The sequence below is a fragment of the Narcine bancroftii genome, chromosome 1 (assembly GCF_036971445.1).
Source record: "Narcine bancroftii isolate sNarBan1 chromosome 1, sNarBan1.hap1, whole genome shotgun sequence".
NCBI lineage: Eukaryota > Metazoa > Chordata > Chondrichthyes > Torpediniformes > Narcinidae > Narcine > Narcine bancroftii.
The window spans coordinates 100504233-100520748 of NC_091469.1; the positions used below are offsets into that span (position 1 = coordinate 100504233).

At 44.9% G+C, this 16516-nt stretch overlaps 1 protein-coding gene across 7 annotated transcripts in view; it reads right to left on the reverse strand.

The window, feature by feature from the left end:
- wdr31 (WD repeat domain 31) overlaps positions 1–16516 on the reverse strand; it is a 58625-nt gene that overhangs the window by 34286 nt on the left and 7823 nt on the right. For 5 of the 7 annotated variants that reach the window (XM_069934076.1, XM_069934047.1, XM_069934029.1 and 2 more), the window contains 5 exons: positions 16343–16472; positions 15902–15976; positions 12453–12597; positions 11628–11728; positions 9704–9771 (listed from right to left, as the gene is read on the reverse strand). In XM_069934076.1, coding sequence (XP_069790177.1) covers positions 9704–9771; positions 11628–11728; positions 12453–12597; positions 15902–15976; positions 16343–16472 — 519 coding nt within the window. The remainder of the gene's footprint in view (positions 1–9703; positions 9772–11627; positions 11729–12452; positions 12598–15901; positions 15977–16342; positions 16473–16516) is intronic. The other 2 variants (XR_011356403.1, XM_069934064.1) reach the window with 1 other exon arrangement.

The following is a 16516-nucleotide window of genomic DNA, read 5'->3' on the forward strand; positions in this document are numbered from 1 at the left end:
GGTGGCCCACACCATCTTGACGTCACGACAATATGCATGAGGGGAGCAACCCCAATGAGGGGAATGACTGCATCTCCAGAGTCCTGGCAGCGATGGTGTTGGACCTGGAGATACCACACCAACTGAACAATTCCACGATCAAGGTGAGGGTTCATGGACATAAACTGAAATGTTTAATTGACTCAGGCTCGACTGAGAGCTTCATGGATGCAGAGATGATCCAAAATCTTAAAATGTATCCTTCTAATTATCATACTTTTTTTAAGGTTCCCTTGCACAGTCTGTAAATATTCAAGAACATTGTATGGTCCATTTATCTTTGCAAGAGGGGGAAATTCTGTAAGTTCAGAATGTACGTACTTAAGAATTTAAGTGCACTGGTTTTGTTGGGTCTTGACTTCTTGTGTCATTTTAAAAAACCCTGGAGTATTCTGGCCTTCTTCCTCCCTTTACGGTTCAGAACAGAAGCCCCCAAAACTCTGATGCCTCTTGTGGTCTCTCCACCTCCACTGTTCCCAAATCTAAGCACCAATTGCTATGAAAAGCGGGCGCTACAGCACAGAGGACCAGGCATTCATCAAAGCTGAGACACGGTGACTACTTAATGAAAGTATCATCAAGCTGAGTACCAGCCCATGGAGAGCTCAGGTGGTTGTGGTAAAGGGGGAAGAAAAGTCCAGGCTAGAAATTGACTATAGCCAAACCATTAATCGTTTTACACTTTTGGACACATACCCACTTTCTTGTATTTCAGACATGGTCAAATGAAATTGCGCAGTATAAGGTTTATTCGACCATCAACCTTAAAGCTGCTTACCACCAATTACTAATTCGTTCCGAGAACAATCCCAACACCGATGGGAGACCATCAGTCCTGGAGGGTTCTGTTTGGCATCACAAATGGGGTCTCAATCTTACAGAGACAGATGGTCCGAATGGTAGACGAATTTAAGTTGAAGGCCACCTTCCCCTGTCTTGACAATGTCACCACTTGTGGCCACTCTCTGGAGGACCATGACACCAATCTCCAGGATTTTCTCCACGCAGCTGAGGCCAGAAACCTCACGTACAACACCAGTAAATGAGTGCTCAGAGCTAAACGTTTAGCCATCTTGGGCTAAGTGTTGGAGAATGGCATCATTCGCCCCGACCCCAACAGATGTGCCCTCTGTTGAAACTCCACACCCTGTTGGAACCCCCAATCTCGAGGACCATGAAAGCTCTGAGGAGATGCCTGGGCTGCTTCTCATATTATGCCAGTGGGTACCTCAATATGCAGACAAGGTTCATCTGCTCTTAAAAACCACCTCCTTCCCACTGACAGCTGAAGCTCAGAATGCTTTCAACTATGTCAGAAGCCACATTATGAAGGCCACATGCGGTGGACGAGAATGTACCTTTCCAGGTGGAAAGTGATACCTCAGACGTAGCCCTGGCTGTGACCCTTAATCAGGTGGGTAGGCCGGTTGCATTTTTTTTTTTACCAGGACCCAACAAGCTCACAAGCTTCAGAACCCATCAGAGGAGAAAGAGGCTCAAGCCATTGTGGAGGCCATCAGGCACTGGAGGTACTACCTGGTTGGCAGAAAATTCACACTCCTCACAGACCAGCAGTCGGTAGTATTCATGTTCAATAATACAAAATAGGGAAAAATCAAAACTGATAAAATTGCTCAGTGGAGAATTGAACTCTCCATCTACAACTATGATATATTCTACCGACCTGGTTCCCTCAATGAGCCTCCAGATGCCCTGTCTAAAGGAATCTGTGCCTTTTGCTCACACACCAGCCAGTTGTGGTCACTGCACAATGAGCTCTGCCACCCAGGCATCATGCGAATGGCTTACTTTGTCAAGGCATGCAACTTATCCTACTCAATTGAGGATGTCATGGAAATGACCAGGTCCTGTCAGGTCTGCGCTGAGTGCAAGTCACACTTCTACCATCATGGCAAAGCGCACCTGATAACAGCATCCCACCCCTTCAAATGACTCAGTGTCAATTTCAAGGGATCCCTCCCCTCATGGCAACATGTACTTCCTTACAGTCATCAATGAGTACTCTCATTTCCCGTTCGCCATTCCCTGCTCGGACGCGTCCATGCCCGCCGTCATTAGGGCCCTAAACTCCATTTTCACCCTGTTCAGATATCCCAGCTATATCCATAATGACCGGGGCTCATCATTTATGAGCAAGGAGCTACATCAGTTCCTGCTGTTGTGCATCGCATCCTGCAGGATGATCAGCTACAAACCCCCGGGGGACCAGACAGTTTGAGAATGAGAACACTATGGTTTGGAAGGCCGTAAAATTGGCCCTCCGGACCAAAGGACTTCCAGACTCACACTGGCAGGATGTCCTACCCATAGCACTCCACTTCATTCCATTAGGTCACTACTCTGCATGACGACCAATGTGACTCCTCATGAGCTGATGTTTTTTTTTCCCCAAGAGAAAGTCATGTTAGGGACCACTCTTTCGACTTGGCTTACAGTACCAGGACCAGAGCTGCTTTGAAAGCATGCAAGGAGGAGCAAAACCCACCCCCGGTTAAGAGAGTGCACCTACTCCATGGCAACCCCACCTACACCTACGTGGCATACCCAGATGGCAGATAGGACACTGTCTCAATCAGGGACATGGCACCTACTGGAACTGAGGGTCCATTACCTCAGGGGAGCCCGGACCTACCCAGGGTACCCTGGGAAACACCAAGGGGCTCAGATGAGATGACTCAGAAAGTGGTTCCAGCTACCCCTCAACCAGAGCCGGATCACCCACGCCCCGAGGTCCTCGAACCACAGGAGGAGCAGGAAGTCCAGAGCCCGCCTGCACTACGGTGTTCTGTCTGCATCTCCAGACCTCCTGACAGGTTGAATTTGTAAATTTTTTTTCTATGACTATACCATGTTCTCTGTTTCACTTGCAGGCTTCATTCTAAAGGAAGGGGTGAATGTTGTGAACTAGGGATTCACTGCTGATGTGATATCCTAAGTAAGGACTGGCTCCTCCCCCAACTCCACCCCCACATATCTGATTATAAACCCTGGATCCCCGCCAAAACCCCAGTTCAGTCCAAAGACTAGTGTGTGCTATTCTTACTGAATAAAAGCGTGTGGTACTCTCTCTGGTCTCAAGTGCTCTCAATCACACTACACGCATCTTTCGATTTGTCTGCTGTACTCCTTACCAACTGTGCTATGTAATGGCACTTAATCACCTGCTTGCTAATGCACAGTGAGTTTCACCAGACTATTTGAAACTAGACGGCAACAGAGTCTCCATTCAAATACAGACCAACAACCCCAATTAAAAACAAAGACAATAATATCTACCCTTGAGATCTAGGAAACATTTGACTGATTGTGGCATCATACTGCTCAGTTAAAACGGAAGTCAACGTGCATAAGGGGGAAAAGATTCCATCAGGGTTGAAATTACACTGTTCACTGCAACAGGACCATTCTGCAGGTGTTTCTTAGGGTAATATTCTAGGCCCAGTAGCTGCTTCAGCATTGCCAGGTCCTTTCCTATTGTCAAGGTCTCACCATTGAATAGACATTCAATTAGAATAGAACAGAACAGATAAATCTTTAAATTTCTGGGTGTTATCTCTGAAGACCTATCTTGACCTATATAGTAGATTGATATAATCATGAATAAGAACAAGATTCAATGTAATAAAAACAGTGTCCTATTACACAAAATTGCTTTTGTTTGCTACAAGGTTGCCAGATTCACCATCGGTAGAAATTGCCTGAAGTGCCTTAGTCAGAGAAAGAGAAGGAAAAGACAGTTCCCCTCCCCAGAGTCACCAAGTGTCCATAGATTCGTTCCAGTGCTTCCGCAGCCTCAGTCTAGTCCAAACCCTTGGCAACTTGAGCTCCAGATCTGAACCTCTAATACAATAACGAACCCTTCAGTGCCCTCAGCGCCCTTTCACATCCCAGTTTCAATACCTGGTACCCCTTCAGCCAGTTTTGAGCCAGTCTCCAGCCTAGTGTGAGTCCCTTGACCACAGTCTCCAGAAGCTCACAGCCTCTGTGGGTTCCTTCAGCCACAGAACCCCTCACTGGTCAGCCGCCATGGTTACCATCCTGTGGGTTGTCTCCTCTGCTTCTCCCCCTCAAACTTTGGGGGGGGGGGGGTTGGTGTTCTCATTTTCTGGTTCCCCGCACAAGTCATCTGCTTCCCTGGTGTCTACACCCCCTCGTGGTTACTGCCAATCATGATGCTGCCATCTTGGGCACAGACCCCACAGTCGCGGAATTTTAAATAAAGCGTGGGATTTTAATAAATTTAAAGAAGAAGACATGCCAGTGGTAATATTTCAATAGAAGTTTGAGGAGATTTGGTATGTCACCAAACACTCTTGCAAATTTCTATGAGTGTAGTGTGGAGAGCTTTCTAACTGGTTCATCACTGTCTGGTATGGAAGTGCCATTGCACAGGACAGGTAAAGACGACAGAGGGTTGTAAGCTTGGTTAGCACCTCATATAGGCATCAGTCTTCACTCCATTAAGGACACCCAAGAGGCAGAGGCTCAAGAAAGCAGCTTCTAACATCATTGAGCCTCTCATCATCTAGGTCAACCCCTATTCTCATGGATACCATCAGGAAGGAGATACAGGAATCTGACGACACACACTCAACATTACAAAAACAGCTTAATCCCCTCGGCCATCAGATTACTGAATGGACACAATATTGTATGTACAAAATTGTAATTTATTGCAATTTTTCACTTTAATACGCAATACTGCTGCCGCATAACAACACACTTTTGTGACACTTATTTATGACGATAAACCTGATTCTGACCTAAGTCAACCATGTAAATACTGTACAAGACTAAGTCATGGTGATTTGGAGTGGTACAGTTGCTAGTGCAGCTCCAGTGACCCAATTCAATCCTGGCCTCTAGTGTGGTTTGTGGTGGAGTTTTCACTTTTCCTCTGACTGTGGGGTTTTCTCCAGGTGGCCTGGCTTCCTCCATCCTGAAGACATGCAAGTCGACAGGTTAATTGGCTACTGCAAAATTGAACCTAGCATTTGGATTACAGATTCTCAAGGTGGGGTGTACGCCCTGCCAGTGGGGCATAGGAATATTTTGATGGGGGGTGGGGCTGAAGAATATTTCAGTGGGACATAGGAATACTTTGGGAAATAATTTAAAAGGTGGTTTGAAAAAATAAACTCGTTATGTTGGTGTGAAAGATGTAACTTGGCAACACTACCAGTACAGTACAATTGTGGTAATTTCTAGGTAAAATCACTGTTCTTTTTATTTTCATAACACGTTTTTGCTCTTCCAATGTTTCTCTGTTAGGCCCTTTCACACTTGCAAGCGATCCCAGGTATTAACTGCCAATTGGCCTTTAAAGTGTCTAGTGTGAAAGCAAAATCAGCTCAATGTCGGCATCATCTCACGTTGTGGATTGACAGCCTCGACCCCTAGTACAATCCTTGGCATCTGCAGACAATGGCATTGCAATCACGTAAGTGTGAAATGGGCAATTGCATTGTGGGATTGAAATAGCACACAATTTATAGACTGTGGGGGAAAAAGCAAATGGCGGACCTGACTTCACAGAAGGCCATGTAGCAGAGAAACCCCTCTATGAATGCTCTGTGCATGCAACCATGCATACAGCCCTTTCTCTGCTGCATGGAATTCTTGGAGGGCAGGTCCGCCATCATTTTATCCCCACGGTATTTATAAATTGTGCACTATAGCGCTATCAACTTTCCCACACTATATAAATTGAGCACTTATAGTGCTACCAAGTTTCTCATGCCATTTAAAAATTGTCCACTATTGCTAGCACTTTCCCACGATCCCTTATAAAGGTTTATATAGGTTGGCACAACAAGGGCTGAAGGGCTCATACTGTGCTGTGCATAAATCTTAATTATGTTATAATTAGGCATGATTAATTTGGTTCAAATATAAAATCACAATACATTGATCAGGATTTAGGGCAGGTCCACCATTGGTCGATGCGTCATGACATCACCAGTAGAAGATAGAACAGTCCTAACCCCAGGGATGGCTCCTTGCAAGTGTGAAAGTGTTTAGTGCCAGTTAGGAGTGGTCAAGTGTAAAAAGCCAACCCCTCCATTCCTATCCCAGGACAATGAACAGCCAAATTAGTGGGATGCAAGTGTGAAAGGAGCTTGTTGATTCTCCATTGTTTCTCTTATTTTAACTTGGTTAACACTATAATTATATTTTTTCTGACCGGTCTTATTATCATCCATTCCAAATTATCTCATTGGTGATGAGAATTCCAAATTATCTCAACAATCAGTCTCCGTCCATACCCCTTTACATTTTCAGTTCAGTAATGAGTGAGACCTGTATCTGTATATATCTTTGAGCACTAGCATATTGATGGGGGGCCAGTATTCTTCTTTTGATTCGATCATTATTTTTATTACATTTTTCAATTTTAAGACAATAAAATATTGATTGCTCTGTTTCAGGGAGCTTGCGCTGTTGTATATTCAAAATGAATAGGCCAAGCAAGCAAAAGGTTTGTCAATATTCAGTGGAGTTCTTGAAGTTTGGGTTTATACCTGCTGTATTATACCAACAGACTTTGATAAATAAATCAGGCTCTCTTGAAGCTTATTTGAGGGTAAAACATCCTAACCATGTCAATTTGAAATTGGAATATTTAAAAATCACTGAAAGTTTGAAAATAGATCAAAAATCACTTCATTATTCGCTGCACAAACTACAGCCTTGAATCGTACCCTTGAAGATAGCTATGAAATTTCTCATCTGATAGCAAAACATGGGAAGAATCTTACGATTGGTAAGGAACAGATTAAACCCACAATATCATTCTTTCTCAAAACAGTTCTGCCAAAGGTTGATAAAGATGTCCGAGCAATGCCGTTGAGTAACAGTACTGACTGCCACAGAATAGATGACATGGGTCAAGATGTTAAAAATAGCTTATTGAGAAGTTGAAATCACAAAAATTCTCAATACAACTGCATGAATCTACCGTACAGGACAGTGAGGCTCTGTTTTTGGCATAAGTGAGATATATTGATCAGGAAGAGTTTCAAGAAGAGTTCACATTCACAGCAAGCTCAAAAATGATTTGGAAGAAAATTAAATACCAAAAGGAAATATTGTATTTTGTGCTGCAGATGGTGCACCTGCTATGATGGGTTAAAAAAAAAAAAATCAAAACAGGATTTCAAAATTAATGAAGGATGAAAATCCAAACACATTGGTTGTGCATTGTGTTATCCACTGAGAAAACTTTCTTGGCAACTAAGTTTCGCTGTTCTACATGAGATACTGAATTCTGTGATCAAGTGTATCAATGCCATCAAACCCAATGCCTAATGTGAACATCTGTTGTCAATAAAATTGCATGCAGAGCATGTGAGAAAGCACACTGAAGTAAGGTGGTTGTCAAAGTGTGTGTTTATACTAAGGACACCTCGCATCACCGCGATTTTTTGTCCCTCGGATCACCGCGCATTTTAGGACTACCCGAACTGTTTCTACCGAGCGATGAATACGCGGTGATGCAGGGCGATGCGAGGTGATGCGAGGAATGTGAGGTGATGCAGGGTGATGCGAGGTGACCAGGAAGTCCGATGAGCAATTGAAAACCACGGGTGAAAAATCGCGACTTCCGGTGAGTCACCCGCGGTGACTCACTGCGAGGTAGTCTCTCGCATCACCCTGCATCGACCACCTCAAAAGTAGGACGCCGGAGCACCTCGAATCGCTGCACATCAGCCACAACCAGATGTGTTTACAGTGCAGCCAGATTCGAGGTGTCACCGCGCATCACCTCGCATTACCGTGCTTTTCCCGGCTTAGTAGAAACACCCCCAAAGACAAACTGCTTCAAAAAGGTTTATGGAACTGTTTGATCTCCTCAGCGATTTTTTGAAGGACAAACCTGAAATGAAGCTCTTGCTAACAATAGATGGCAAAGCTTATGAGAGTTACTTGATGGACATTTTTGAGAAACTAAATACATTGAACAAGCAACTCCAAGTAGCAAATATGATGGTCATTGATGCAAAAACAAAGATATTTGGATTCATAATACTTCTAGAATTATGCCAAAGGAATATTTCTGCAAGAAATTTCAGTCAATTCTATTAGTTGAATAAGTGTGAGGTAACTAATACTGCTACAAATGTCATTATTGACCATTTGAAGATGTTGATTACCGACTTCAATGATAGATTTTGTGATTTAAAGGCAATGGATTTTCCCTTAGTTAACTCAGCCATTGCTGGTGAACTTATTTGAAGTTCCAGTGCAATACCAAGAGGAGTTATCGGAGTTGCAACATGATGAATCTGTGAAAACTGCTCAAAGTGAAAGGAACCATGATGGGCTGTCTAACAAGATCAAAAAGAAATACCCAAGCTCGACTACTTTAGAAAGGGTATTATTGATACATTTTCCATCATCTTATTTAGTAGAATGTGACTTCAGTGTGTTAGTGATTTGCTACAAGCTAAGTGTAACTGACTGGAAATGACAAAATGTGGATATTTAAGGTTGAAACTAACAAAATTACTTCCTTGAATCAAAAAAAATCTGCAGCCAGCGTCAGGGTCAAGCTTCCCACTGAAGTGATGACGATTGTTGAATGTGTGTTTGAGAAGGTTGACATATTGAAGTAGTAGTTGAATACAAAATATGTGCTCCAGTGTATTCCTGACCTTAATTGCATTGAAATACACTTGCAGTAAATTATTTAATTGAAACTTCCTTTGAATATATAACTTTTTTCTGCTAATACATTTTTTTGAAACATTATACTGAGGCCTAGGGCAAAAAGGTTGAAAACCACTGATTTGGATAAACAGTAAAATCTGGGGGCAGTTGATGGCAATGTAGGAAGAACCAACTGGATGTGTAAATGTGTGCTTGATGATGTATGAATATGGTGGACTAAAGGATCCATCTCCATGTTATGTAGCTCTAGGCCTTGGTATGTGCCTTCTTGTGTTGTCTCGATGAATGAACTTCCAATGGCACTCAACAAACATCAGTACAATCCGGTGCGAAACAGCCTGCTCAATTAGCATCCCATGTATTGTCCTGAGGATTCATTCCCTCCTGCACTAACAGAATATGGCTACAGGGTCTGCCAGTCCTTTGTCAGAACTTGGAATGAGAGAAAGTTTAATTGAATGTTGCAAAGAAGATGGCTGCCTGATTTGCTGAGCGTTTTCTGTTATTTTTTTTAAAATTTCAGATAATTTTTTAAAAGACATATAGCATGGTATATGCCCATGAGCCTGTGCTGCCCACAAATACACCATTTAACCTACAAACCCTGTACATTTTTGAAGAGTGAGAGGAAACCAAAGCAACCAGAAGAAACTCACCCTGACATAGGGAGAACGTACAAACTCCTGACTGACAGCACTAGATTTCCAGACCCTTTTGCTCAGGAGTATAGGAGTAAATTAACTAGAAGCTCTCCAACTGCTGAAGTTGGTTCACCACCAAGGATGTACAAAACTTGCATCCTGACATTCAAGTAGATAATTAAAATCAATAGGAAATTCCATTCAAGTTTGATCAATACATATGCACAAGCATATGGATGTCATGAATGTTGGTTGTGCTGGACCTTGGATACCATTTCTTATTGATCTAATAATAATCTAATCCTGGTTGAACTGGGCCATGGTTTACATACCTGACCATCTTGTCCTCTGAAGTCTGGAGAACAAGTGATTCTGTGGGAATCCAGCAGATATGTGTCACCTAGAAAAATGTTAAATAAGTCAATGCTGCCACATATCAAGCAGCAAAATGTCAACTAATGAGTAAAGCAGTAGCATACATGACCACTGATAGAACTTCACCTGAAAAGTTGACAAATCCCTATTCATCCTTTCAGCAAGACAATAAATTTGACGACTTGAAAGTGCAGGTGAGCGTACCCTGGTAATCACAAGGCTTTTCCACCATTTAGTCAGTATGAATCAAAAGGATGATCACTGGATCGAAATCCTGAACAGCACCGTGGGAGTGCTCTCACCAAAAGGGACTACAGTGATTCAAGAAAATGGCTCACCTCCATCTTCTCAAGGCAATTAAGGATAGGCAATAAATACTGGCATTGTCAACAGTGTCCAGATCCCAAAATAATGTATCAAATGAGGTTATTTGACAATAAGTTACTGTTGCTTCCTATGTTAGCTTCGACATATCATGCACTGCAACTGTTGTACATTTCAAAACAACTTCAAAAGCTGCAAGGTGCAAGAAGTCCAGAGATTATGAAAGATGCCACTTTTTTCATATTTCCCACTTTGTTCTGACAGTTTTAAAGTTATTATTTTGCTCCAACCTAATCGATTATTAATGTTATTTAGGCTAGAAATTGCAGTGCACCCAAAACGCCAAGCTCGAGAGTGCCCACAACTATTTCAATCATGTGCTTTCCTATTCTAAGTTTCTGTTGGGCCTTGGAATCTAAGGCTTGGGAATATTGCACATTTTTTAATCCAAGAAAGTCATCATTTAATATGAAGAGAAAAACCTCACAAAGATAAGCATATACAGAGCAGTTGTCATACCCACACTCCTGTACGGCTCCGAATCATGGGTCCTCTACCGGCACCACCTATGGCTCCTAGAACGCTTCCACCAGCGTTGTCTCCGCTCCATCCTCAACATCCATTGGAGCGCTTACATCCCTAATGTCGAAGTACTCGAGATGGCAGAGGTCGACAGCATCGAGTCCACGCTGCTGAAGATCCAGCTGCGCTGGATGGGTCACGTCTCCAGAATGGAGGACCATCGCCTTCCCAAGATCGTGTTATATAGCGAGCTCTCCACTGGCCACCGTGACAGAGGTGCACCAAAGAAAAGGTACAAGGACTGCCTAAAGAAATCTCTTGGTGCCTGCCACATTGACCACCGCCAGTGGGCTGATAACGCCTCAAACCGTGCATCTTGGCGCCTCACAGTTTGGCGGGCAGCAACCTCCTTTGAAGAAGACCGCAGAGCCTACCTCACTGACAAAAGGAAAAGGAGGAAAAACCCAACACCCAACCCCAACCAACAAATTTTCCCCTGCAACCGCTGCAATCGTGTCTGCCTGTCCCGCATCGGACTTGTCAGCCACAAACGAGCCTGCAGCTGACGTGGACTTTTTACCCCCTCCATAAATCTTCGTCCGCGAAGCCAAGCCAAAGAAAAGAAGAACTAGAGGTCTTTAGGTTTGAGTGTAGAAGGATCAGAAACTTGTCTTCTGGGCCAGGACACTGGAAGGAAGAAAAGGATCAGAGCCCTCCTGTGGGTAAGTGGTTAGTGGTTGTGAGGGATCAGGCTGACGATCTGCTGAGTACAAGGCTGACAATAAGACGAAAGGCTTGGAGGATTGTGAAGTGTCAACAGGGCACGTCCTGATCTTTCTGCAACTATCTAGTTTGCTTTGTTAGCAGTCTATACACCAGCTTTAGCAGGACAGATATGTGATCCGAGTAACCAAGATGAGTAACCTTGATGGTATCTCAATTCAACATGTCCTCTAAAATATGTTAAAAGGTAGTTTCTGAGGTTTGCAGTCATAAGTTATTTTCCCAATTGCAATAGTTGTTAACTAGCCTTACCAGATTCCTGGAAATAGAATATTTCTGGAGACAGATTCCAGTTTCTACATCCCACATGCACAAAGAATTATCCCGGGAACCAGTGCAAAGCTGCAAGCCACCTAAAAGGAAAATAAAACAGTATTATGATACAGAAAAAAAAAAAGAGTAATTTTGAAGCATAATCACATATTTTTAGAAAGTCTCACATGGAGACTCTGCCTTCTTGGTCCAAGAACAAAGTCAGGGAAGAAGAGACTGAAATAAACCAAGAAAGTCTGCAGATGCTTTGATTGTAGTAAATTGCTGGAGAAATTGAGCAGGTCCAACAGTGTCCATATTAGTCAAAGATATATAATCAATGTTTTGGGCTTGAGCCCTTCATCGAGGTACCTTGCTGAGTTTCTTGCGCAATTTTACAAAAGAAGAAACTGAATAGCTCTCAACAAAATTATGTTGGTAATATCAAAAATATACAATAAGAGGTAGCTTACACACAAAAAATGCATTCTTCCTGCTTCTTTTGTTATTTAATATTAATTTCTTACTTTTTCTGCTCCTCTATTTCTTTTCTTTTCTGACATCTCTTTTTCTTTCAACCCCCCTCCCCATCCTTCCTCAAATAAGGACAATACTTTACAGAATGCTGCAAAATGCCTTATATAACAGAAGCACAACCTCCCTACTATAGTATTCAATCACATTCTAACTTTCTTTTTTCTGCACACAAAATTCACAGCTTCACTGTCCCCAGTTAAATCTATCATGACCATCAAACCCACAATAAAATGTAAACTAATGAGTAAAGCAATAGCAACAGAGAATGAAAGCTTCCTATATTCAAACCTGGGCTCACAGCTAGGCCTGTCACACCCAGATCATGGCCTGTAAATTCCTGCAGTGGTCCAGCTTTGCTATCCACATCCCACATCAGGGCAGTTTTATCACGCGAAGCACTGAAGATTTTATTTGACCGAAAGATGCATGTTACCTGAAATAAAATTTAGGCACAATTTAGCATATTCAGATGTAGGTTAATTCAATGTATGAGTAGATTTTGAATGATCATCCACACTCTGCTATCTTGCCCCTTAATCCACCTTGCAGGATTTGGGAGTTTTATGTATTAAATTGGACCAGAATACATATATATCTTTATCACTGCAGCTCAATACAACGATTATAAAACTCAGTTCCCAAAGATCTGGTATTCTATGAAAATAATAAGGTCACAGGACAACATAAAATGGCCAAGTTAACTTCACTTAACAGTTGACAATAACACAGAGGGAATAATTTCCTGAATCTAGTCCAAGTTATTCACTGCACAATGACTTTGGATATTTTTTGGTTTATGGTGTAAAAAATGGGAAAATTAAGAAAATAAGAGTTGCCTGAAGTGCAATTATCTTGTCAAAATTATTCCTAATTATAAACTTCACAATCTATTAAGATGTCTGGACATCAATGCTTTGAGCTTCAACCCTGCAAAGCTATGACCATTGTCTCTAACCCTCAATATCCTTCCCAACCATCTGATCTGAAAAAATTAGTTGCAAGCACATTTTCTGTGCAGTACCTCATTTACAGAAGCAAAACCACACGAGTTAGTAAAGGCAGTAGGAAGCTGCCAATCAGCTGTCAGACCTGTCCACTTTGTAATGTCTTTTCATGGTTACTTGAAGCAATACAGGATTCAGCAAGGTGGAAAGCAGAATTATTATTGAATGAACAATTGTACTGGAAACAGGAATAAATTGAGCAAGGGAGAATGTGGAGAGTTACAAATTTAGAACAAATTTTCAACCTGAATGTCTATAATTTTTTAAAAATATTAATTGATTTGAAGAAACTAGAAGATAAACGAATTCATAAGTAATGACTATCCTTGGAAATGTTGTGAGAATAGTAAAACTACTTATGAGATTAATTGCAACAATTTAAATACAGGCAGTAGTTTTGTGGCATATACTTCAGAACAGAAGGTAAGAGTGGGAATGATAATTAAAGTAGTTTATTAGTCTGTAGCCTTCTGTACTGTCCCAATGAGACTCAATTCAAGGCATGCTGCAGCCTTCTGAACTGACTACAACTTCGGGTAACTTGATTTCTTTGTCTGTATCAGTCATCCATCTGTGATATTGACAGAGTTTCTTTGTTTGTTTTCCACTTTGTCTCTGGCAGTGGTTTTACCCCACGGCGGGCGCCCCGGTTTTACCCCACGGCGGGCGCCCCGGTTTTACCCCACGGCGGGCGCCCCGGTTTTACCCCACGGCGGGCGCCCCGGTTTTACCCCACGGCGGGCGCCCCGGTTTTACCCCACGGCGGGCGCCCCGGTTTTACCCCACGGCGGGCGCCCCGGTTTTACCCCACGGCGGGCGCCCCGGTTTTACCCCACGGCGGGCGCCCCGGTTTTACCCCACGGCGGGCGCCCCGGTTTTACCCCACGGCGGGCGCCCCGGTTTTACCCCACGGCGGGCGCCCCGGTTTTACCCCACGGCGGGCGCCCCGGTTTTACCCCACGGCGGGCGCCCCGGTTTTACCCCACGGCGGGCGCCCCGGTTTTACCCCACGGCGGGCGCCCCGGTTTTACCCCACGGCGGGCGCCCCGGTTTTACCCCACGGCGGGCGCCCCGGTTTTACCCCACGGCGGGCGCCCCGGTTTTACCCCACGGCGGGCGCCCCGGTTTTACCCCACGGCGGGCGCCCCGGTTTTACCCCACGGCGGGCGCCCCGGTTTTACCCCACGGCGGGCGCCCCGGTTTTACCCCACGGCGGGCGCCCCGGTTTTACCCCACGGCGGGCGCCCCGGTTTTACCCCACGGCGGGCGCCCCGGTTTTACCCCACGGCGGGCGCCCCGGTTTTACCCCACGGCGGGCGCCCCGGTTTTACCCCACGGCGGGCGCCCCGGTTTTACCCCACGGCGGGCGCCCCGGTTTTACCCCACGGCGGGCGCCCCGGTTTTACCCCACGGCGGGCGCCCCGGTTTTACCCCACGGCGGGCGCCCCGGTTTTACCCCACGGCGGGCGCCCCGGTTTTACCCCACGGCGGGCGCCCCGGTTTTACCCCACGGCGGGCGCCCCGGTTTTACCCCACGGCGGGCGCCCCGGTTTTACCCCACGGCGGGCGCCCCGGTTTTACCCCACGGCGGGCGCCCCGGTTTTACCCCACGGCGGGCGCCCCGGTTTTACCCCACGGCGGGCGCCCCGGTTTTACCCCACGGCGGGCGCCCCGGTTTTACCCCACGGCGGGCGCCCCGGTTTTACCCCACGGCGGGCGCCCCGGTTTTACCCCACGGCGGGCGCCCCGGTTTTACCCCACGGCGGGCGCCCCGGTTTTACCCCACGGCGGGCGCCCCGGTTTTACCCCACGGCGGGCGCCCCGGTTTTACCCCACGGCGGGCGCCCCGGTTTTACCCCACGGCGGGCGCCCCGGTTTTACCCCACGGCGGGCGCCCCGGTTTTACCCCACGGCGGGCGCCCCGGTTTTACCCCACGGCGGGCGCCCCGGTTTTACCCCACGGCGGGCGCCCCGGTTTTACCCCACGGCGGGCGCCCCGGTTTTACCCCACGGCGGGCGCCCCGGTTTTACCCCACGGCGGGCGCCCCGGTTTTACCCCACGGCGGGCGCCCCGGTTTTACCCCACGGCGGGCGCCCCGGTTTTACCCCACGGCGGGCGCCCCGGTTTTACCCCACGGCGGGCGCCCCGGTTTTACCCCACGGCGGGCGCCCCGGTTTTACCCCACAAAGGGCATCCTCCTATGCCCAACCACCCTGCAGTTGTAATCTCCTTTCCAGTTCTGACAAAGACCCTATAATGTGATCCTTGAGCTCTGTTTCTCTTCCCCCAGATACCGTTTGACCTTCTATTTCCAGAATCTTATGTTTTTATTTTACATTTTACCTCAGATCTTCTGTCCCCTGAACAGCCAACTCTCTACAGATATAATCACTATAAAGTACAGAGTTCATTAGTTCTGACTTTGCGGCTAAAACATTTCAAATGACCCCCTCCAGCTCCTTGGTTCTACTTCATATTTTGGTTTTGTTTCAATTGTTTAAAACTTACACTTCACATTCCATTAAAATGGCTGACCCTCAATGCTTTCAGCTTGAATTCAACACACTTTTTTTTTTAAAAAAGGAGATAAAGTATAACTGAAGGATTGTGCCAACCTATTATCAATGGTCAACTTAATCCATGGACTAAAATGTGCCTCAGAAAATACAATCTATTTCCATTTCTCTTATGCATCTTGATTAGCAAGTATACTACTAATAATTTGTTCTTACCTTGGTGACATCACGTTCATGGCCCACGAACTTCTGCTGCATGCCACCAGATTTCCAGTTATATACAACCACTGTCTATAAGGTAGAGTGACTGGAACATGTCAATGACTTCACTACTGAATTAATTTTGATACTTTATATACATATAACAGCAATCTATTTTGAATCACTATGTCAAACAGTAAATAAAGAGGAATTTACAAATCGAGTTAGAAATGATATTACAACAATGCTGCAATAGTACCAGTTGTACTACCTTTAACAAGATTTCTACAGCGAGATTGTAAACTGGGAGAGATAGTAGAAAAAAAGATGGATTGTGATAATCACAAGAGATGTATCAGATATATCAGAAAATTATACAGTAGTCCACAATAGTGTAAAGTCCTGCACAAGCAACTTCTTTCCATAACTGCCCTATCAGAAGATTAAAAATCTTACCTTATCCTTTCCACCAGACACACATTGTTCGGATGTGAGGGAGGCTAATGATGTCACAGCGTCATTATGAACAGGATTGTACTGCTGCACTGTTTGAGTGGAAGAACTGTGAGCTGCATATCCATCAATCCTGGAAAGAATACAATAGCTCAACTACAAAGTAAACTACAACCT